This window comes from Herpailurus yagouaroundi, unplaced genomic scaffold (assembly GCF_014898765.1).
Source record: "Herpailurus yagouaroundi ecotype Mexico unplaced genomic scaffold, PumYag 313, whole genome shotgun sequence".
NCBI lineage: Eukaryota > Metazoa > Chordata > Mammalia > Carnivora > Felidae > Herpailurus > Herpailurus yagouaroundi.
In genome coordinates, this window is record NW_024412530.1 from 1 (window position 1) to 23010 (window position 23010).

At 43.2% G+C, this 23010-nt stretch overlaps 1 protein-coding gene across 1 annotated transcript; it reads right to left on the reverse strand.

Moving 5' to 3' along the window:
• Positions 1 to 4: 4 nt before the first annotated feature.
• LOC121021741 (nuclear RNA export factor 3-like) lies at positions 5 to 9626 on the reverse strand (the record flags this gene model as incomplete). The annotated part of the gene is given in 17 exon segments (XM_040462373.1): positions 5 to 48; positions 520 to 562; positions 656 to 771; positions 890 to 948; positions 1068 to 1175; positions 1315 to 1370; positions 1456 to 1524; positions 1875 to 1911; positions 3705 to 3741; positions 3744 to 3807; positions 3981 to 4088; positions 4646 to 4726; positions 4851 to 4955; positions 5048 to 5131; positions 5777 to 5930; positions 6144 to 6318; positions 9623 to 9626. Coding segments are annotated over 17 exon segments (1344 nt in total), but the record flags the coding sequence as incomplete, so codon positions are not given.
• Positions 9627 to 23010: the final 13384 nt, after the last annotated feature.

Here is a 23010-nt window from a genome sequence, read left to right on the forward strand (position 1 = left end):
TGAAGGTCCGGGTGAAGGCACGAACAGAATCCTGAGACATTCCTTCCACTTCAATAACAAAAGCAAATAACACCACCCCTTAGCATTACACATGCCCTACACACTCACACAGCATTCCCAGTCATGGTCTGACTTGATATTCATTCGTGCTGGAGGGGACAATTTTTCTCTGGGAGTCAGAGTGTTCTGAATGGGGAAGGCAATCTGTTCCCCATGACAGGGATCCGACTATGTGCTGGGACCAATGAATACCCCTCAAAACTTGCAGGTTCAGAGCCCAGGTTCACAGAGTAAGGATCTAGGGTGAGAGCTATCAAATTCCACAGACTGTGTCCCTAATGCCCAAGCTGTGTGGGGTAGACAGGCATATACCTGGTTCAGACCAGGGTGGTTTGAGGACAGAGTGAGGACAGGAGAACACAACAGGAATCGGGGAAGCTGGGAGAGTTCTGAGAGGGAGCCCAACCACCAGGGAAGGGGCAGTGGGGCAGCTGAGGAGGAGGTTCTACACACACTCACCTTCCTTGAACACTCCGTTGACAGAGAAGCAGAGCATCAAGTCCTAAAAGGGAAGAGCCCAGGTGCTAAGTCACCTACACTTCCTACCCACCTGTGGCTTTCTGAGGGCTACCCTTGGGAGGAAGCAGGTGCTCACCATCTGGAACCATATGTCCACCACAAAGGAGCTGAGGTCATGCTGAGTTTTGGGCAGCACACAGAGGGAGTGCACAATGTCATGTTTTGTATGCTTCAGCAGCTGAACACGCAGGTCTATGGGGGGGGGGGGGCGGAGAAGCAAGTGAAGGTCAGGGGTTGCCACACCCTGGGTCCTATGATTAGCACCTCACATCTCTTTCCCCTGCCCAATCTTCCCCTATCACACATGCACAGGGGTCCTGGACCTTCTTCATGTTCCTGCTTTCCTTGAGGTACTCGCACAAGCTGCTTCTAGGGAGAGAAAGAGGAACAGGGAGTGGTGGTCTGGCCAGTGTGCATGCTTCCCGAAATGCCCTGTGTCTGCTGGGAGCCACAAAGCCCATGAACAGAGTCTGGGCTGTGCCACTCACGGGGCTGGCTCCTTGGGGTTGAAGGGAATGGTCCGGGAGAAGCAGGCCTCATTGTGGTAAGCACCGAGGAGACCCTGACGGTCTCCAGAGTCATAGATCAAGTAGTACCTGTGGGGAAACAATGAGGACAGTCTCTATCTGGGGTATGGACCTCAAATGAGATTTCAAGACACAGTCAGCAGTCCTGAGCTTGAGTGGCCTCACCCATCCTAGCCCTCCACTTTCCCAGGTTCCCAGGAGTACTTACTGCTGCAGGAATTGCAGGACCAGACTCTTCAGTGCATCAGATCCAAAGAAGCTTCCCTGAAATCGCAACAGCCCTCAGGACCACAGCTGATATCCCTTCCTCACACACCACCCCAAACCTGGCTTGATCTGCCCTCCTCACCTTGCAGGTTGGTAACCTCTTGTGGGCTGCAATACCAATGCTGGTTGGTGAAGGTGACTCCTGGCCATCCTGGGGAAAGGAAGAGGAAGTGAGTGTTGCTGACCAGGAGCGGATTATGGACAATCAGGAAAAGGATGGGCCCAGGAGAGGGTGAGGCTCAGAGGTCAGATATGAAAGGGACATGGAGATTACATGGGCAAGGCTACATTTGAGATCACTGTCTTGGGGTGCTTGATGCCTGTGGAGAACGTGGCTGAAGGAGATCCGGAGCCCTTGTTGGGTTTCCACATAGATCTGCACATCCATGAGGTTTAAGGGTCACGAAAATTGTAACTTCTTCAAGACCTAAATGGCCTCTGGGCAGGTTTGGGGTGACATCAGTGCCAGTAGAGGACTCAATGATCAAAGAATACACCTACCAGGCATAATAACTTGGAAAACAGTTCCAGGATGGAGCTGCAGAAATCCAGATAAAACAGAAAAGTCAGTGAAAGTTTGCAGGTGTCCTTCATCGTGGGAGCAAGCACACTTACACCTGACACATGGCCAGTACATCCCACCTACACTGCAGTGCCCCAGGCTTGCAGGGCCCTTGGCACCTCCCTTGTGGACTGACTTAGAGGAAAAGCACACACTCTCTCTCCCCATCCCTTATCATTCCTTTCTTCTGCCTGACCCCCTCCTCCCTCCCTTTCCCCCTGGGTGGCTCCCACCTAGATCATCCTGACTCCCATCTCCAGATTCACCAGAAGCAACATTTGGATCCCAGGGTCCAGGGCTGCCTTCCCCTCCCTGCCTCCCTTCTTTCCTCTAGGCCCCCACTGAATACTCCAGAGAGAAGAGGGAATGGGGTGATAGCCCAGGGTTCTGGTGCCTCACTAGGGGCCCAGCATTCTGCAGGACCATGACACCCCCAGGGATGGCCCAGAATGCTGGGGCACGGAGGTGAGTGAGGCATGACCCAGGAGACAGGGAGGGAGAGGAATGGGGATGAGGACAGAAGGAGTGAAGGAAGGAGGGGAGAGGTGAGAGAGACAGGGGAGTAGAGACAAAGGAGGAAGAGAAAGCAAAGCAAAGGGAAAAGAAAGAAGCTTTACCATGGTGGTGGGGCCAAGGAGGAAGAGAAAAGAAGGGGGAAATGTCTCCCCAGCTGCAGTGCATTCCTTCATTTGCCCTGGCTGGCCCTGGCATCCAAGGTAGGAATGGAAAATATGCAGGTGTTGGGCTGGGGGCCCATTGGATGCTGGTTGAAACTTTGTCACCTGTGTGAGCTCAGTCTGAGCTGGGCATGGGGAATGGGGCAGCCACAGGGGCAGAAGACCTTCCCCAGAAGGAGTAGAGGATCAATCCCCAGGTCAACATGGGGCTGAAGGTCTGTGGTCCCCCCTCTTATGATCACCACCTTCCCTCCTGATGGCCCCAGTGCCCCTGTGCCTGACCCAGTCGGTTCCTTCCCTGAGGCATTATACCCGTTGCCAGGCTACCCAGGGCTCCACTGAAGGAACAGTCTGGATGATGTGACATGTGGGGGTAGGGTGGGAAGGGGGTGGTGCCTCTGAGAGGCCTGTCCTTCATCTCCTCAAGCTCCTCTCCTCTCTGCCTCCCATTCCTGCCTGAGGAAGCCCTCTGCTCCCTGGCAGTCTCCCACTTCTGGCCCCCTGACTCAGGGAACCCTGGTTTCTCTCAAGGAGGGCCCAGCTCCTGGCATTGGGTCAGAGGAACAGATGTCATGATGGCAGCCCCCCAGGACCTCAGCCCTCAGCGTGGGCAGGAAAGCCACCATGGCTGCCTGGAATTGACGGGAGGAGGGGGGATACATTTGGTTCAAGGAAAGGAGGGTCCCTCTCAGAACAAGGGAAGGAATCCCTGTCTCAGCAGGGAGGCAGGACTGCCTGTCTCAGCATGAGGCCCTGGCCTGGATGGAGGACCCTTGTGAGTCCAGGTCACAGCATGTGGCGCACAGTAGTCACTCTGGTCCTAGTGAGGAAGGGGGGCCCTTATTCACGGATCACACTCTGGGGAGGGCATGCTAGAGAAGGCTGGGTGTAGATAGCCAGCAAACAGACCTCAGACCAAACAGGTGAGAGGATCAGAGGAAGGAACGGAGACCCCTAAGCACAGGCGAGGGACAGAGAGAGAAGAGCATAGGGCCTCTGTTCCTCGCAGAGGAACAGGGGTGCTGTCCCCTCCAAGCAGGCACCGTCAGGCATAGTTCAGAGCCCCACAGGGTGACGGAGAGTATAACTGACCTTATGTTGGTTGATTTATCGGGAAAGGTGGTGCACGGGGGCTTCTGTTTGCACTCATGTCTTCTCGCTGCAGTCTTTTGCCCTTGTCCAACTCCCCTGCAGACTTCAGGGGAGTAATTATTGGAAGGAAACGCAAGGATCAGAGAAAGATGGCCAGGATGACCCTGCACCCCCGGCCCTTTCTTTTTCCAACAAATCCACTTCCCTGACTCTCGCCACCACCCCATGAGCACTCTCACCTTCTTTTTAAAGAAAGATCTGGGTACCACACCTTACCTCACTGTTGGAGAGGTTCAAGGCCTTGATGCTGGAGGCATTCTGCATAGTGTTGGATAGACCATCCATCTGGTAGGGGTTCTTGTCGCTCAGGTTCGAGGGCAAAAGCTATGATGAGGAAAGTGTTAGAGTGAGGACCCCAACAGGGGTTATCTGAGACCAATCTGCCTCTTCTACCTAATCTTCCACCTTTGCCATCAATCCCAGCACTGGGCCTGAGTTCTCACCTTGAACATGTTCTTTTCATGAGTCTGCCGGGAGGCAGCCATGCTGTTTCTAGGATTTGGTACCATTTCAATATCTCGGGTGACCATGTCTCCGAGAAGCCGAGGGGAGGGAATCACAAGGCTGAGACAGACCCGGCTGGTTACAGCTTCAGGTTACCCTCCCCACATTACCATCCCCAAGTCTCCTTTCCAGACAGACTTCTCTGATCTTACCTGCCCTAGAACTACGTCTGTAGACATACCAGGGGCAAAGCGGACTCTCTGGATGTTAAGAGATTGTTAGAAGACTACATATCTTTTGTTTGTGGTCAACTGCAGAGTTAGAGATGGGGTCAGTGGCTCTGAGTCTGAGGTAGAGACGGGGGATGGAGGCAATAGGTGTGGGAAGAAGATATGGGTCTGGATATAGATTCACAGCTGGTCTTGGGTCTGCATTACTTTTATCTGATCCACATTTTCTGGTTTCAGCTCCTTCTGCACAGACTGGGGTGCATCGGAGGGGTGGACAAAGATAGATATCTGTAGGGAACCCAAGAGGGGCTGAGTAAGCACCAGGAAATCTGATCCTTGGGATCAAGCAAGACCTTGCCCCTGTCCTGCCATCTTGCCCCTAACTAGCCCTGGCCATGCCCTTGACACACACCATTTCATTATTCTCATTCCAGATCTTGCCGTTGACACTCTTCAATGCGAAGGCAATGCCAGCATTCTCAACAAAGAACTGGTCCTGCATTTTCTCATAGTGAAACTGTAGGGTGAATGGCAAAAGAAACAATATGAGACCCAAGCCACTGCTCATTTGCCCTGTTTCTTCTCATCTGCCTCATTGTCTTCTCTTACTTCCACTGGGGTGAAGGGGACACTGCATTGCTTCTGAATCAGATTCAGCAGCCACTTCTCATCATATCTGATGCCAAATGGAATCTAAGAGTAAGAAATGGGAGAAGAGATGGGAGAAGAGATTGACACAATGGAAACCAAGGTTAAGATAAAACTCAAGCATGTCTTCCTTTCACACCTTTTGTGTGTGTGGGGGGGGGGCGGTTCTTCAAAATAATTTCTTATGATAGGACAATATCCATTATTGTGAACTTTTGTACCAGTCATGGATTTCCTAAATAACCTTTCTTTCCATCCAAACACTTTCTTCAAATAATCAACTTAAGATGTTTAACATGAACTTCCTTATATAAAGTTCCAAGTGATCCTTGCTCAAGGAAGGATGCCTTAGCCTGTCTCTCCAACAGAGACCCCGGAGACTCGACCCCCTCCCACACTCAGCTTAAGCTAAACTGAGACTTCCAGGGTGGGGCTGCTACTTCTCCTTGGCTGTAGTTTCCTCTGTTCTTAGACAACCTACCCAATTCTCCCTTTAGTCAATCTGTTCCCTTTACATTGCTTCTCTGAGTCTGCCCTTACCTGATCTAAGATGCTAACTCCTAGTAGTAAAAAGACGGATTACCCACTCCTCTCCCCCAGAAAAGTACCTAGCATCTCTATATGAGTCCAACATAATTCCCTCTGTTCACCTCCTTCTGCACATTGGGTTCATTTTGCCAGGACACTCACTGTGATCTTGAACCAGCTCCTGGAGGTCTCATCCTGACTCTCCCCCTCCATTCTTGTCTCTGGACGCTTTTGCTCTCCTTCCATGTTAGCTTGCGTTTGGTCTTGTATCTGAAAACTGCCTCTCCAATGACAGGATGGAATGGCATAGGGAGCACTGTGGGGAAGTGGAGAGAAGGAAGTAATCCACGCATGCTTGGAAAGTCTTCTATTACACATTCGCCCCACTGTACAATAAAGTTTGCTCAACCATTAACCTGATTCCATCATCCTGCACTCTTCCAGGTTGAAGAAGAGAATGGCATATTCAGCTACAGGGCTATGTAATCCACTGGCTGGTACATTTCAGCTATGGTGACTGGTCATTTACTATCTTCCTCGGGTGCTCATGCGACTGTCATTTGTTGCTGGATCTCCATCTTGCTGCTGGTGGGATGAAGAATCAATGCCAGAACGGACATGCCCAGACCAATTGTTATGCCTCCGTCAGTAAACACCCGAGCATCTTGCTCTTCTTTGTAAGGAGTTACCTGTGTTATTATGCCCTGAAATTGAGAATAGCACATCACTGGTTCCAATATCACAAAAGGTTCCGGGGAAACATCATGGCTAATGAAGAAATATCACTGACTTTATCGTCTAAAATGAAATGCGGCACAATGCTAAAAAGGTTGAAAGACTTCCCTGGGGCTCCACTTCCCGGGAGATGAGAAGTGGGGAGCATTCACAGCCAAGAAGGAAAAAAAAAAAAAAAGCACAGAGGAAAGGGTTTGGGCCTAGGGTTTAACCTGTGATGTTAGCCCTTGCTCTGCCCTTTGCAGGCTAGGTGACCAGGGACAAGTTGCTTATCATCTCTAACTCACAATTCCCTTCTCTGCCCTAGGGGGATAACAAAATCCATGCTGGAAGTTTGGTGTTATGGTTCACAGGTCAAAGGTGAGTTCCCACCTGAAAAAAAATTAGAGAAGTGAAAGTTACATCTGATGAAAATATCCAGAAAAACTTAGAGAGACATAATATGGAGAATACCAAAAGAGAGGGGGGAGAGAATTAAAGGAGATGTCCCCAGAATGAAGGAGAGGGAAATGTGGAGAAGTGGCATTTGATGGGATCTCGCTTGAGAAGTTTCCCAAAGTAACAGGATAATCAAGTCAGTATAACAATACTAATAGGAGACAAAGTCTGCTTTAAGAAAAAACATTCCTAAAGATGTACATTTCACAGTGATGTTAATGTAGCACAAACTAAGAAAATTTGTGACTGGAGGAATCAAACTAAAAGAAATATTAAAGGTTCTCCTTCAGGCAGAAGAAATAGGATCCCAGATGGAGGCACACAGTTGCAGGAAAGAAAGACTAATGGCATTTGTGAATATGCAGGCAAGTCTAAATGAGTATTGACTATATGGCACCATGACACTAATTTCTTCTAGGGGTTTAAATATACATAGAATTAAAATTCATGGCAATGCATTGGGAGGGGGTGAGAGGAATCAAAGTATCCCAAAGTTCCTTCATTGTCTGAAGAGCTTTGAAGAAGTAATTCACATCACACTGTGAAAAGGAAAACAAAAATTACATTATAGTCAGAAAGGTAAACACTACAAGAATGGCTAAGTTCCTTCATTGTCTGAAGAGCTTTGAAGAAGTAATTCACATCACACTGTGAAAAGGAAAACAAAAATTACATTATAGTCAGAAAGGTAAACACTACAAGAATGGCTAAGGGATGTTTAATTGTCTGGCCAAATGAGGTAACAATCTAATACTAAAAACAAACAAGCAAACAAACAAACAAACAAAAAAACAGTATTAAGTCATTCCAAAGAAAGGAGAGGAAAAGGGCGGGCAAACCATAAGATACTCTTAAATACTGATGGCGGGTGGGGGAGAGGGGAAAGTGGGTGATGGGCACTGAGGAGGGCACCTGTTGGGATGAACACTGGGTGTTGTATGGAAACCAACTTGACAACAAATTATATAAAAAATTAAAATAAATTAAATAAAATATTGACATAAAAATACATGTGCAGTCAATATGGCATACAGAAACCAAGTTATATATATATATATATATATATATATATATATATATATATATATTTACATTAAAAGTTTCAGACTGGAGGGGCGCCTGGGTGGCTTGGTCGGTTAAGCGTCCGACTTCGGCTCAGGTCATGATCTCACGATCCGTGAGTTCGAGCCCCGCGTCGGGCTCTGTGCTGACAGCTCAGAGCCTGGAGCCTGTTTCAGATTCTGTGTCTCCCTCTCTCTCTGCCCCTCTCCTGTTCATGCTCTGTCTCTCTCTGTCTCAGAAATAAAATAAAAAAACGTTAAAAAAAATTAAAAAAAAAGTTTCAGACTGGATATTCCAAACAGAAACACAGATATTATGAGACTGGAAGGAAAACATTCCATCAAATGCTCCTTAAAAGAAACATCTGCAAAATTTAATGATCTAGAAAATTTGGAAAAAAAAAAAAAACTTGGCAAAATGTATAGCATTTACTTACTGACCTCCCAAAACCTGGTGTAACCATATTACTAAAAAGAAATTTTTTTCAAGAAAAAAAATTACTAGATTAAAGAGGGGGTTTCATTATAATAAAAGGTTCAATGCAATAAGAAGCCATCAATACAAAATCCTAAATTTGTGTGCGTGTCTTAACACAGAGCAAAAATGTGCAGAGCAAACAGTGAGAGTAAAAAGATAAATGGATTGGGGCGCCTGGGTGGCGCAGTCGGTTAAGCGTCCGACTTCAGCCAGGTCAGGATCTCGCGGTCCGTGAGTTCGAGCCCCGCATCGGGCTCTGGGCTGATGGCTCAGAGCCTGGAGCCTGTTTCCGATTCTGTGTGTCTCTCTCTCTCTGCCCCTCCCCCATTCATGCTCTGTCTCTCTCTGTCCCAAAAATAAATAAACGTTGAAAAAAATTAAAAAAAAAAGATAAATGGATAAATTCACGATTACAGCAGGAATATTAACATACCTCCTTGAGTAACACATAAAATGGCAGACATACAAAGCATAAGAGACTCTTAAAAACTGAGAACAAACTGAGGGTTGATGGGGGGTGGGAGGGAGGGGAGGGTGGGTGATTGGTATTGAGGAGGGCACCTTTTGGGATGAGCACTGGGTGTTGTATGGAAACCAATTTGATAATAAATTTCATATATTGAAAAAAATAAAAATAAAAAAAGTAAAATGGCAGACATAAATTCCACTAGGTGGAGAATATTTTAAAATCAGAATAAAGCAAATTAATAAATGTACTTAATTGACATAGAACAGTGCACATAACCATTACACGTGGAACATTCCAGAATAAGTCATGTGCTGGGCTATAAAGCAAGCCTCAAGAAACTTCTATGGAGGTAATACAATCTACCCTGAATAGTTTATATAATAGTTAAGGTAATAGTGTGTTCTCTGCCACTCCTTCACCTGTAGTAGGCATCCAAAGAATATTAATTTACAGCAACCCCCCACTCCCTTGCCTCGCACGTGGCCAACCTAGGAGCCCCTCCCCACTCTCCAAACTGTGGACTCTCCAAACCGTGGGGACCACATAAAATCAGATCTATCCCTTCAATCAGTGAAAAAAAAAATCCACCTGAGCCATAACCACTTCCATAGGAGGGGAGTTTTTCCATGTGGAACCGGGATGGGAATGTCAGGGCCCACCTGGCACATTTCCTCAAGAGATTAGAGAAGAGTGAGACTGGGCCCTCATCACCCCTTCTCTAAAAGGGGGTTGGCTGGGTGTCCTGTGGGGTGGGGTGGGGGAAGGGACCCAGCAACCCTTGTAACTTCTGGGGATCTGAGACCAAGGCCTCATGCTGGCCAACTCACCCATGGTGTGGCCTGAAGGCAGTGACCTGTCACCAATGTCCTCACAGGCTGCTTATGAAGAGAACCTGTGGAATCTGGAGCTGGAGGTTTAGAGAAGATCAAGGAAAGCTGCTGAGGACGAAGAGAGCAGGCCCCAAATGACTTTGTCAGCCTCACACAAACAAGATGGAGTCCTTACAGGAAGTCCCCTCCTCAAAGTCATGAAGAAGAGAGCCCCGGGCACCAGAGGTGATTACTGTGATTACTGCCCCCTGAGTTTGCTATCAGCCTATCAGGGAACTGTTTCTAACTGAACCAGCCCTGCAGAAAAGGTCAACTAGAGTCAGGGGGCGTGGGACCCAGGCACTTGCAGCTACAAACACAGGGAACTCTGTATGCCAAGCTCTGTATCCACTTACAATACATCCTGTTCCCTCATTCTGCAAACCCAGAGAACTCTGAGTGCCAGCTGTAGGCCAGCCTCTGTACTTGCTACATTGCATCTTATCTCTCATGTAGTCCTCACAACAGGACTCTGAGATCACAGTTACAGGCTTTGCAAGGTTACTGAGACTTAATGAGGTGTTGGAGTTTTCCTGGAGTCATTCAGATGCTACCTGGAGAAACAGAGACTGCAACTGAGCTCCATGGAATGGGGGTGACATGTAAATGCATAGGTAGCCTAACTAAATTCTTGCTGCAATATGTGGGATTTGCTAAAGTTGGAGCAAGGTAACGGAATGTTCTGAAACTAATCACATGGCTGGCATTATCTCCCGTGCATCCCAGAGAGATAATAACAAACAAGCAAACAAACCACCGATCCCCCATCCCCCCAAAACAACAGCAAAAACCAACACACACACACACACACACACACACACACACCAGATCTGGAAAGTATAAAGGAAAAAAAACAACAACAGAGTTTCGTGGGTCACTGTAATGGGAGTAGAATGATATATCTATATCTATATCTATATCTATATATAGATATATAGATAGATATAGATATATAGATATATAGATATATAGTCAGTGTAGGTAGATGCCCCTTTAGTGGTCAGAGTGAGAATTATAGCTCTGAATGTCTCAGACCAGAGGGCTTTGCAAGGGGGAAGGAAGGAAGGAGGCACCTGGGCTCCAGTATATCAGCCAGGAATTTCTGGAATTTCTACTTCTTTCTGGAATTTTCTACTCTGTGCCCACAATCCCTTCCTAGATATCCATGCCCTGAGAGAGAAACTTCAGTTCCTGAGAGAGGTGAGGAAAAATCTCCACATATGAGACTGTGAACACTTGGGTTTAGGGAAGTGTAAGACAGAAACACACATACATACACAGATAAACTGTCAAGTCAAAGGGTGAAGTTTGTTATTTGCTTATTAAACACTGTCATGTGAACATTTTCATAACGTGGTAAATATATATGAACTTTTCTTGTGAATTGGTTATTATATATTTTCAAGTGTTTCTCTCAACAAATTTGCCTAATCGCAAAATGTTAAACATTAAAAATGTATACATAGAAAATGGAAATCATTCTGCACCTTCCATCTATATATGATCCCCGCGCCCCAAATAACTGATATCCAAGATGGCTTATGTAAATAGATTGGTACACATTATCCAGATGTGTTTCTCTTTAAGTAATGTGTATACCTACCTTAAAATATCTGTGTAGTTATGTGGTTATAGATACACACTTTTTAAAATTTGCCAACACGTAAATAATGTTCTGCAAATTGATTTTTTCACTTACTTACTATACCATCTCCAGATTGCCATTTCTTCAGTTAATGTGGTGTGGCATCTTTCCAGATGTCTGGAGAAACAGTTTGCTTTTTACATAAATTATTTGTTGTCATTTGTCCCTTTCTCCACCAATAGACAAAATCCCTTTATTTTCTTGCCTGGTAGCACAAATTCTGCAATATTGTTGGCAAATATTTACCCCATCTTTTCAAACTTTTAATTTTTTTCTTTCGATAGTGCAGAAATTGCTTTAATTTTCATGGGGTTTCTTCACTTAAAAATAATACAGCTATGACAGAAAACAAAACAAGAAATACTTAAGGTTACATCAAATAATAGTCTAGTGGGAATTCTTGATCCAAAGCCTTGAAGGCTTCGGGGCACAGTGGAATAAAGCTTCAGACCGACTTCTACATCTGCAAATAATGGGGATAATAACTGAGTACTTGTTAGGTTGTAGGAGATACCATGTGAAGTGCCTCTGGCTTAAAATAATTCTGTAAATGATCATTTCCTTCCCTTGGTGGAGGTTACTTTTCCTCTGCTTCTGGTTGGGCCACACACACCACCCCTAGGACAGTACTATCCATGTGGCCGCCCCTATCCAGGCCTCTAGGCCTGAGGAATGGGATTTCATCTCCACCATCATCTTCAAGGCAAAGACATTGGGGAGAGGGTTGTTCCAGTACCCTGTTGGGTACCATAACATGAACACCTGGGAAATTCGAAACCAACTATGTGACCCAAGGAAAGCTTTTAACTCTGTTACAAAATTAATTGGACAAATTAAAGGGATGTTAAAGAAACAAACAAACAAACAAACAACTCTTCTATCCCAAACAAGAATGTCACGTATAAAGAGATGCATATTACTGGGAAAATACATGGAATATGTTTTAAAGGCAAATGTTTAATATTCTGTTATATAATAAATCTGATCAGTAAAAGAGTGTTATTAAAGTCTATTGAAATAAATCAAATAAGAAGTATACATTACAAACTTATAAGATTTAAACATGTGTAAAACAATTATATATGCATGTATGTTTGTGTGTACATATATTTCCATATATACACACATATGTGTACATATATATACAGAGAGAGAGAGAGAGAGAGAGAACAGTATATACATATTGTGAGCAAAATTTGGGAGAATATATATGTTCATGTAAATGTACTTGCATAGTACTATGCACAGGGAAGTATATCTGGGGAATATAAACTAAATTACCAAGGATATACATCTTGTTATGTAACAAGATAAAGAGAATATACAAAAAAAATACTCAAATACACATTTCTGCACTGCATTTGATTTTGAAATAAGCACATTAACTTGAAATCCAAAAATAACTGATATAAGATTTTATGTCATTGTAGTATATAGCTGGTTGGAAAATTCATTACAAAAATCATATGTATGTATGTTGCCTACCTGTGTATATCTCTATCTATCTATCTATCTATCTATCTATATTATTTTTTCCCACATTATGTTTGTCTCTCAATCACACACACATATGGGTTTCCTGTCATAGTTGAGAGGGGAGAGCTGGAGAAAAGTTCTTGCTACTGGGTTTAATGTACATGGGCTCTGAGTCACCCTTAAGGCTTCATTTTCCACAGAATCTTCCAGAAGTTTCCCTCTGACCAGGACCTTCCTCCCTTTCCCCTTCCAAGGCTCTCTGCTAAGTGATGATCAACCTGCCTCTCTAGATATGTTCAGATGGTCAGATGGCACAGACTTCCAATTTCTGAATTTTCTCCAGTGAAAAATATTAAAAGTTATATTTTGTGTGGCGAGTGATGAAACAGTATGTAAAATGAAATCATGCTCCAACTGCTTTACCTAACCATCTTTTTCTTCTGCATGGTTTTGCAGAGAAAAATCATAGTACAATATCACACACCTCTTAGAGGGCTGGTGGATGTTATAGGTCTTAGGTGGGAGCAGAGAGGGCAGAGGGGGTTCAAGAACTTTCTAGAATTGTCTTGTTAAGTATTACAAAGTTTTGCTCAGCATGCCAAACTGCTGTGTAAAGGATTTCCACACTGGACCCCCCAAAGCGATGAACCAGGTTATAAGGTATTTCCTTCTTGCTCTATCTGGTTAGTCTCCACCCTCTCCTCTCCTGCTGGCTAATGCTTCCTTAGCCTCCAATCTCAGCTTAAGCATTCGCTTCCAGTGAGAAGTCTCAGACACACCCTTCTGGTTTGATTACCATTAGTCATGTAGTAACCCCATCACCTTTACCATCTTCAGATACACCTTTCATGTGAAAGGGGACAAAAGACCGTGAGCTCAAACGTTCCCATGGGCTGTGGCTTCACACAGCGGACTGAAGATTCTGAAGTTTTTCCAAGTATTTTACCTTGAAGATTTGCCACAAGTTTGCCTCTTCTACTTTTGAGGGGAATGTCCAGGACACAAGTCAGTTCAGAAATTGAACTGTAGAGTTATCCCACAGACAACAACTAGGGCATGTACTTCAGAGAAGCTGTTGAGGCTGCAGACTGAAGTTTCCTTCTCTAAAAGATCCAATAAGAGTACTGTAATGGCAATCTGTAATTTTGAGGAGGCATGGATTTGCATGACACAGAACAAATGAAACTTCCAGAGGTAGAACTGCCAAGTTAGAAAGTTGTTGTTCATGGTGGTGGTGATAAATATTTATATCTATCTATATCTATATCTATATCTATATCAATCTATTTATATTTAATTAAAACAATTAACATACAGCATTATATTAGATTCATGTGTATAATATAATGATTCAACAGTTCTGTACAGTACTCAGTGCTCATCACAATAAGTGAGGTCTTTTTTTTTTTCACTATATGAAATTTATTGTCAAATTGGTTTCCATACAACACCCAGTGCTCATCCCAAAAGGTACCCTCCTCAATACCCATCACCCACCCTCCCCTCCCTCCCACCCCCCATCAACCCTCAGTTTGTTCTCAGTTTTTAACAGTCTCCTATGCTTTGGCTCTCTCCCACTCTAACCTCTTTTTATTTTTCCTCCCCTCCCCCATGGGTTTCTGTTAAGTTTCTCAGGATCCACATAAGAGTGAAACCATATGGTATCTGTCTTTCTCTGTATGGCTTATTTCACTTAGCATCACACTCTCCAGTTCCATCCACGTTGCTACAAAAGGCCATATTTCATTCTTTCTCATTGCCACGTAGTATTCCATTGTGTATATAAACCACAATTTCTTTATCCATTCCTCAGTTGATGGACATTTAGGCTCTTTCCATAATTTGGCTATTGTTGAGAGTGCTGCTATAAACATTGGGGTACAAGTGCCCCTATGCATCAGCACTCCTGTATCCCTTGGGTAAATTCCTAGCAGTGCTATTGCTGGGTCATAGGGTAGGGCTATTTTTAATTTTCTGAGGAACCTCCACACTGCTTTCCAGAGCGGCTGCACCAATTTGCATTCCCACCAACAGTGCAAGAGGGTTCCCGTTTCTCCACATCCTGGCCAGTATCTATAGTCTCCTGATTTGTTCATTTTGGTCACTCTGACTGGCGTGAGGTGATATCTGAGTGTGGTTTTGATTTGTATTTCCCTGATAAGGAGCGACGCTGAACATCTTTTCATGTGCCTGTTGGCCATCCGGATGTCTTCTTTAGAGAAGTGTCTATTCATGTTTTCTGCCCATTTCTTCACTGGGTTATTTGGTTTCAGGTGTGGAGTTTGGTGAGCTCTATATAGATTTTGGATACTAGCCCTTTGTCCGATATGTCATTTGCAAATATCTTTTCCCATTCCGTTGGTTGCCTTTTAGTTTTGTTGGTGGTTTCCTTTGCTGTGCAGAAGCTTTTTATCTTCATAAGGTCCCAGTAATTCATTTTTGCTTTTATTTCCCTTGCCTTTGTTGATGTGTCGAGTAAGAGATTGCTACGGCTGAGGTCAGAGAGGTCTTTTCCTGCTTTCTCCTCTAGGGTCTTGATGGTGTCCTGTCTCACATTCAGGTCCTTGATCCATTTTGAGTTTATTTTTGTGAATGGTGTGAGAAAGTGGTCTAGTTTCAACCTTCTGCATGTTGCTGTCCAGTTCTCCCAGCACCATTTGTTAAAGACACTGTCTTTTTTCCATTGGATGTTCTTTCCTGCTTTGTCAAAGATTAGTTGGCCATACGTTTGTGGGTCTAGTTCTGGGGTTTCTATTCTATTCCATTGGTCTATGTGTCTGTTTTTGTGCCAATACCATGCTGTCTTGATGATGACAGCTTTGTAGTAGAGGCTAAAGTCTGGGATTGTGATGCCTCCTGCTTTGGTCTTCTTCTTCAGAATTACTTTGGCTATTCGGGGCCTTTTCTGTTTCCATATGAATTTTAGGATGGCTTGTTCTAGTTTCGAGAAGAATGCTGGTGCAATTTTGATTGGGATTGCATTGAATGTGTAGATAGCTTTGGGTAGTATTGACATTTTGACAATATTTATTCTTCCAATCCATGAGCAGGGAATGTCTTTCCATTTCTTTAAATCTTCTTCAATTACCTTCATAAGCTTTCTATAGTTTTCAGCATACAGATCCTTTACATCTTTGGTTAGATTTATTCCTAGGTATTTTATGCTTCTTGGTGCAATTGTGAATGGGATCAGTTTCTTTATTTGTCTTTCTGTTGCTTCATTGTTAGTGTATAAGAATGCAACTGATTTCTGTACATTGATTTTGTATCCTGCAACTTTGCTGAATTCATGTATCAGTTCTAGCAGACTTTTGGTGGAGTCTGTCGGATTTTCCATGTATAATATCATGTCATCTGCAAAAAGCGAAAGCTTGACTTCATCTTTGCCAATTTTGATGCCTTTGATTTCCTTTTGTTGTCTGATTGCTGATGCTAGAACTTCCAGCACTATGTTAAACAACAGCGGTGAGAGTGGGCATCCCTGTCGTGTTCCTGATCTCAGGGAAAAAGCTCTCAGTTTTTCCCCGTTGAGGATGATGTTAGCTGTGGGCTTTTCATAAATGGCTTTTATGATCTTTAAGTATGTTCCTTCTATCCCGACTTTCTCAAGGGTTTTTATTAAGAAAGGGTGCTGGATTTTGTCAAAGGCCTTTTCTGCATCGATTGACAGGATCATTGGTTGTTATCTTTTCTGTTATTAATGTGATGTATCAGGTTGGTTGATTTACGAATGTTGAACCAACCCTGCATCTCTGGAATGAATCTCACTTGATCATGGTGAATAATTCTTTTTATATGCTGTTGAATTCTATTTGCGAGTATCTTACTGAGAATTTTTGCATCCATGTTCATCAGGGATATTGGCCTGTAGTTCTCTTTTTTTACTGGGTCTCTGTCTGGTATAGGAATCAAAGGAATACTGGCTTCATAGAATGAGTCTGGAAGTTTTCCTTCCCTTTCTATTTCTTGGAATAGCTTGAGAAGGATAGGTATTATCTCTGCTTTAAACGTCTGGGAGAACTCCCCTGGGAAGCCATCTGGTCCTGGACTCTTATTTGTTGGGAGATTTTTGATAACCGATTCAATTTCTTCGCTGGTTATGGGTCTGTTCAAGCTTTCTATTTCCTCCGGATGGAGTTTTGGAAGAGTGTGGGTGTTCAGGAATTTGTCCATTTCTTCCAGGTTGTCGAATTTGTTGGCATATAATTTTTCATAGTATTCCCTGATAATTGTTTGTATCTCTGAGGGATTGGTTGTAATAATTCCATTTTCATTCATGATTTTATCTATTTGGGTCATCTCCCTTTTCTTTTTGAGAAGCCTGGCTAGAGGTTTGTCAATTTTGTTTATTTTTTCAAAAAACCAACTCTTGGTTTCGTTGATCTGCTCTACAGTTTTTTTAGATTCTATATTGTTTATTTCTGCTCTGATTTTTATTATTTATCTTCTTCTGCTGGGTTTACGCTGCCTTTGCTGTTCTGCTTCTATTTCCTTTAGGTGTGCTGTTAGATTTCTGTATTTGGGATTTTTCTTGTTTCTTGAGATAGGCCTGGATTGCAATGTACTTTCCTCTCAGGACTGACTTCGCTGCCTCCCAAAGCGTTCGGATTGTTGTATTTTCATTTTCGTTTGTTTCCATATATTTTTTAATTTCTTCTCTAATTGCCTGGTTGACCCACTCATTCTTTAGTAAGGTGTTCTTTAACCTCCATGGTTTTGGAGGTTTTCCAGATTTTTTGCTGTGGTTGATTTCAAGCTTCATAGCATTGTGGTCTGAAAGTATGCATGGTATAATTTCAATTCTTGTGAACTTAGGAAGGGCTGTTTTGTGACCCAGTATATGATCTATCCTGGAGAATGTTCCATGTGCACTTGAGAAGAAAGTGTATTCTGTTGCTTTGGGATGCAGAGTTCTAAATGTATCTGTCAAGTCCATCTGATCCACTGCATCATTCAGGGCCCTTGTTTCTTTATTGACCGTGTGTCTAGATGATCTATCCATTTCTGTAAGTGGGGTGTTAAAGTCCCCTGCAATTACCACATTCTTATCAATAAGGTTGCTTATGTTTATGAGTAATTGTTTTATATATTTGGGGGCTCCGGTATTTGGCGCATAGACATTTATAATTGTTAGCTCTTCCTGATGGATAAACCCTGTAATTTTTATATAATGCCCTCCTTCGTCTCTTGTTACAGCCTTTAATTTAAAGTCTAGTTTGTCTGATATAAGTATGGCTACTCCAGCTTTCTTTTGGCTTCCAGTAGCATGATAAATAGTTCTCCATCCCCTCACTCTCAATCTAAAGGTGTCCTCAGGTCTAAAATGAGTCTCCGGTTGACAACAAATAGATGGGTCTTGTTTTTTTTATCCATTCTGATACCCTATGTCTTTTGGTTGGCGCATTTAATCCATTTACACTCAGTGTTATTATGGAAAGGTACGGGTTTAGAGTCATTGTGATGTCTGTATGTTTTATGCTTGTAGTGATGTCTCTGGTACTTTGTCTCACAGGGTCCCCCTTAGGATCTTTTGTAGGGCTGGTTTAGTGGTGACAAATTCCTTCAGTTTTTGTTTGTTTGGGAAGACCTTTATCTCTCCTTCTATTCTAAATGACAGACTTGCTGGATAAAGGATTCTCGGCTGCATATTTTTTCTGTCTAGCACACTGAAAATCTCGTGCCAATTCTTTCTGGCCTGCCAAGTTTCAAAAGAGAGATCAGTCACGAGTCTTATAGGTCTCCCTTTATATGTGAGGGCACATTTATCCCTTGCTGCTTTCAGAATTTTCTCTTTATCCTTGTATTTTGCCAGTTTCACTATGATATGTCGTGCAGAAGATCGATTCAAGTCACGTCTGAAGGGAGTTCTCTGTGCCTCTTGGATTTCAATGCCTTTTTCCTTCCCCAGTTCAGGGAAGTTCTCCGCTATTATTTCTTCAAGTACCCCTTCAACACCTTTCCCTCTCTCTTCCTCCTCTGGGATACCAACTATGCGTATATTATTTCTTTCTAGTGTATCACTTAGTTCTCTTATTTTCCCCTCATACTCCTCGGTTTTTTAATGTCTCTTTCTCTCAGCTTCCTCTTTTTCCATAACTTTATCTTCTAGTTCACCTATTCTCTCCTCTGCCTCTTCAATCAGAGCCGTCGTGGTTTCCATTTTGTTTTGCATTTCGTTTAAAGCGTTTTTCAGCTCCTCCTGACTGTTCCTTAGTCCCTTGATCTCTGTAGCAAGAGATTCTCTGCTGTCCTCTATACTGTTTTCAAGCCCAGCGATTAATTTTAATACTATTATTCTAAATTCACTTTCTGTTATATTATTTAAATCCTTTTTGATCAGTTCATTGGCTGTTGTTATTTCCTGGAGATTCTTCTGAGGGGAATTCTTCCATTTGGTCATTTTGGATAGTCCCTGGCGTGGTGAGGACCTGCAGGGCACTTCCCCTGTGCTGTGGTGTATAACTGGAGTTGGTGGGCGGGGCCGCAGTCAGACTTGATGTCTGCCCCCAGCCCACTGCTGGGGCCACAGTCAGACTGGTGTGTGCCTTCTCTTCCCCTCTCCTAGGGGCGGGATTCACTGTGGGGTGGCGTGGCCGTCTGGGCTACTTGCACACTGCCAGGCTTGTGGTGCTGGGGATCTGGCGTATTAGCTGGGGTGGGTAGGCAAGGTGCAAGGGGGCAGGAGGGGCAGGCTTAGCTCACTTCCCGTTAGGTGATCCACTTCAAGAGGGGCCCTGTGGCAGTGGGAGGGAGTCAGATCCGCTGCCGGAGGTTTGGCTCTGCAAAAGCACAGAGTTGGGTGTTTGCGCAGAGCGAGCAAGTTCCCTGGCAGGAACTGGTTCCCTTTGGGATTTTGGCTGGGGGATGGGTGAGGGAGATGGCGCTGGCGAGCGCCTTTGTTCCCCACCAAGCTGAGCTCTGTCGTCCGGGGGCTCAGCAACTCTCCCTCCCTTTGTCCTCCAGCCTTCCGCTTTCCAAGCAGAGCTGTTAACTTATGACCTCCCAGACGCTAAGTCGCGCTTGCTGTCGGAACACACTCCGTCCGGCCCCTCCGCTTTTGCAAGCCAGACTCGGGGGCTCTGCTTGGCCAGCAGGCTGCCCCTCTGCCCCGGCTCCCTCCCACCAGTCCGTGGAGCGCGCACCGCCTCGCCGCCCTTCCTACCCTCTTCCGTGGGCCTCTCGTCTGCGCTTGGCTCTGGCGACTCCGTTCTGCTAATCCTCTGGCGGTTTTCTGGGTTAGTTAGGCAGGTGTAGGTGGAATCTAAGTGATCAGCAGGACGCGCGGTGAGCCCAGCGTCCTCCTACGCCACCATCTTCCCTCTAATAAGTGAGGTCTTAATGCTCTTTATCTATTTCACCCATCCCTTCACCCACCTCCTCTCTGGTAACCACCAATTTTTTCTCTGTATTTATGAGTGTTTGTTTTGTTTGGTTTTGTTTTGTGGTCTGATTCTTTCTTTTTTTTCTTCTTCATTCATTTTTTTTGTTTCTTAAATTCCACATATGAGTGAAATACTATGTTATTTGTCTTTCTCTGACTGACTTATTTCACTTAACATTTACCCTCTGGGTCTATCCATATTGCTGCAAATGGCAACATATCATTATTTTTAACAGCTGAGTAATGTTCTATCAGACAGCTACACACACATAAACATGCATACACGTATATATAAGCCCCATATATGTATACACCATATATATATGTGTGTGTGTATATATATATACACACACACATATATATGTATACATATACATGTATATGCATATGTATACATATATATATGTGTGTGTGTATGTATGTGTGTGTGTGTGTGTGTGTGTGTATATATATATATATATATATACATATACATATATTGGATCACATGGCAATTCCATTTTCAATTTTCTGAGGAATCTCCATACTGTTTTCCACAGTGGCTACACCAATCTGCTTTCCCACCAAAAGTGCACCTTTATCCTCCACATCCTTGCCAGCAAGTTTGGAAAGTTTTTAAAGAATTTGCTTTGTGGAATTCTCTGAAATATATTTCATAGTATTTAAATGAATTTCAGAAATCAGAAAAGGCATTAAAGAAGGAAGCAAAAATTTCCATTAACCCCTGGGGAGATGGCATCTTTCTTTATATTCTCATTAATGGTGTGTATAATATGACACTGGCTGATATTTTAATCTTCATAATAACATTTAATCCCTTTGACATAACCACAAAGTCCACATGGTGATTCCTTCCTTACAGATGAGGAAACTGAGCCTCGGATTCCAGGCACAGCTGAGGCTGAAGCGTCTGTGTAACCTTCACTGCCCTGTGATTTCAATAAATCCTGGCAAAGACCCTATGAGGAAGAGAATCCTCACTCCTTGAATGGGGAAGCTGGGGCTTGGGATCTCAACGTCCCACACTGCCACATGTCATGCTTCTACTCATTGGATGAGCCCAGACTGGAAACCAGGTCTTCTGAAGCAAAAGCCTTTACTCTTCCTATTGCTTCACCTGGCCTTGCCTTAATTATTGGATGTAATTTTATAGGCTTTGTTTATGAACATAATGGAAATTCCCCCTCAGTTTAGACAGTGTGGAAAATGCATGAAAGGATGGAGGAGGACATGCAAATAATTAGTAACACCATAGAACACTCACAAACCTAGTAAACTTTTAAGGTTCCTTTTTGGATACCTGAAAACTATTTAAAAATCTAGCTTCAATTTACTGTGACTATTTGAGACAATTCTTTGTTTTTATTTCTGTTATTTATCACCTGGATATCTATCACCCAGATGTTGCTTTTAACAGAGAAGGAAAGCTGTATATCATTTCTCAATGAAAACAAGTTAACAATTGTAAGAATGCCATTGTCAATCCCTGGAGGAAATATGTGTTTCTCAAAACGGATTTGTTTTCTCCCAATTAAAGAGTTTCATTTTTAATAATTACAATTAAAATCTGCATTATGACATGCTTGCTAATATGTAACGCAAACTACGGAGTTTGATGTTAAAATGAAGATGCCTTCATACACATACATGGGTACTTTGAATGAAACCCTTGAACTTGACTAATTTGGCGGCACACCAAAATCCAGTTTAAGTACCACCCATTACTTTCTCAAAACAAATATGGCCAATACAAAGCAGTCCTTGACCTTCCATAGAGTCAATCCATTTTCAGTAGCTGGGAAAAGAAACTATTTGGCAGAAGGCACAAGCACAGCTGTTTGTTAAAACTGCAGAGGTGAAGGTCCATAGTGGAAGGAAAATTGACTTTCTACTGGTGAAAGTACCATGTACCCATTATACAGTATATGGAGCGCTAAAATCAACATGAGAAGAAAATGGTTGAAAACCTCAAACAGGACAAGCTCTCCCCCTGTAGAAATCCTAGGAGGTATGTGTGATAATGCATTGTTGTGAGCATAGACAGCCACACCTCACTTACTCCAAACTGGGCCTCACCTTTTACTGGCTACCACAGTCTAGGATCTGCCTGTTGTCTCACTTCCTTGTGTGAAAATGCCTCCCCCCACCCCCCGACAAATTTAGTCTTTTCTTCTGTGCTGGCCTCATCTTTAAGAGAGGGTAGAGCCAAATCTCACTGGTTATACACCTGTGCACAGGAGTGAGGCAGGCCTGGATTTGAGCCCTGTTTCCATTACCTCTTAGCACAGTGGCACCCAAGTTTGCTCACTATGCACTCAAATGAAAAAATATGTATAATACAATATATATTAAATATTATATATTTGATTTATTATATAATATTTAATATATAGTGTATATATTTATTTATAATATATACATATATTTAATTTAATTTATTATATAATATTTATTATATGTATTATATTATATTATATTATATTATATTATATTATATTATATAGAAGGAGTGCAAGAGAAAGAGCCTTTATATCTGTATAACTGGTGTGGTCATCCTCACTGGCTCCGTCTACACCTGGTTTTGTCTACACCAGAAATCTCTGTCTCTCTCGTTGAGAATATAAGTCTCTCATTTTTTTTCTTGCTGCCTACACAACCATTCTCCATCACGAAATCACCTGACACTTACAGCTGGGTTATATTGGTCTCATGTTGAACATCACCCATCAAAAAGAACACCAATATCAGACTAAGCCACTCTGTAACCATGATGAAATGAGATAAAAAAAAAAAAAAAAAAAAAAAACAAGATCACAGTGAATAAAGTAAAGTTGCAGGATGCAC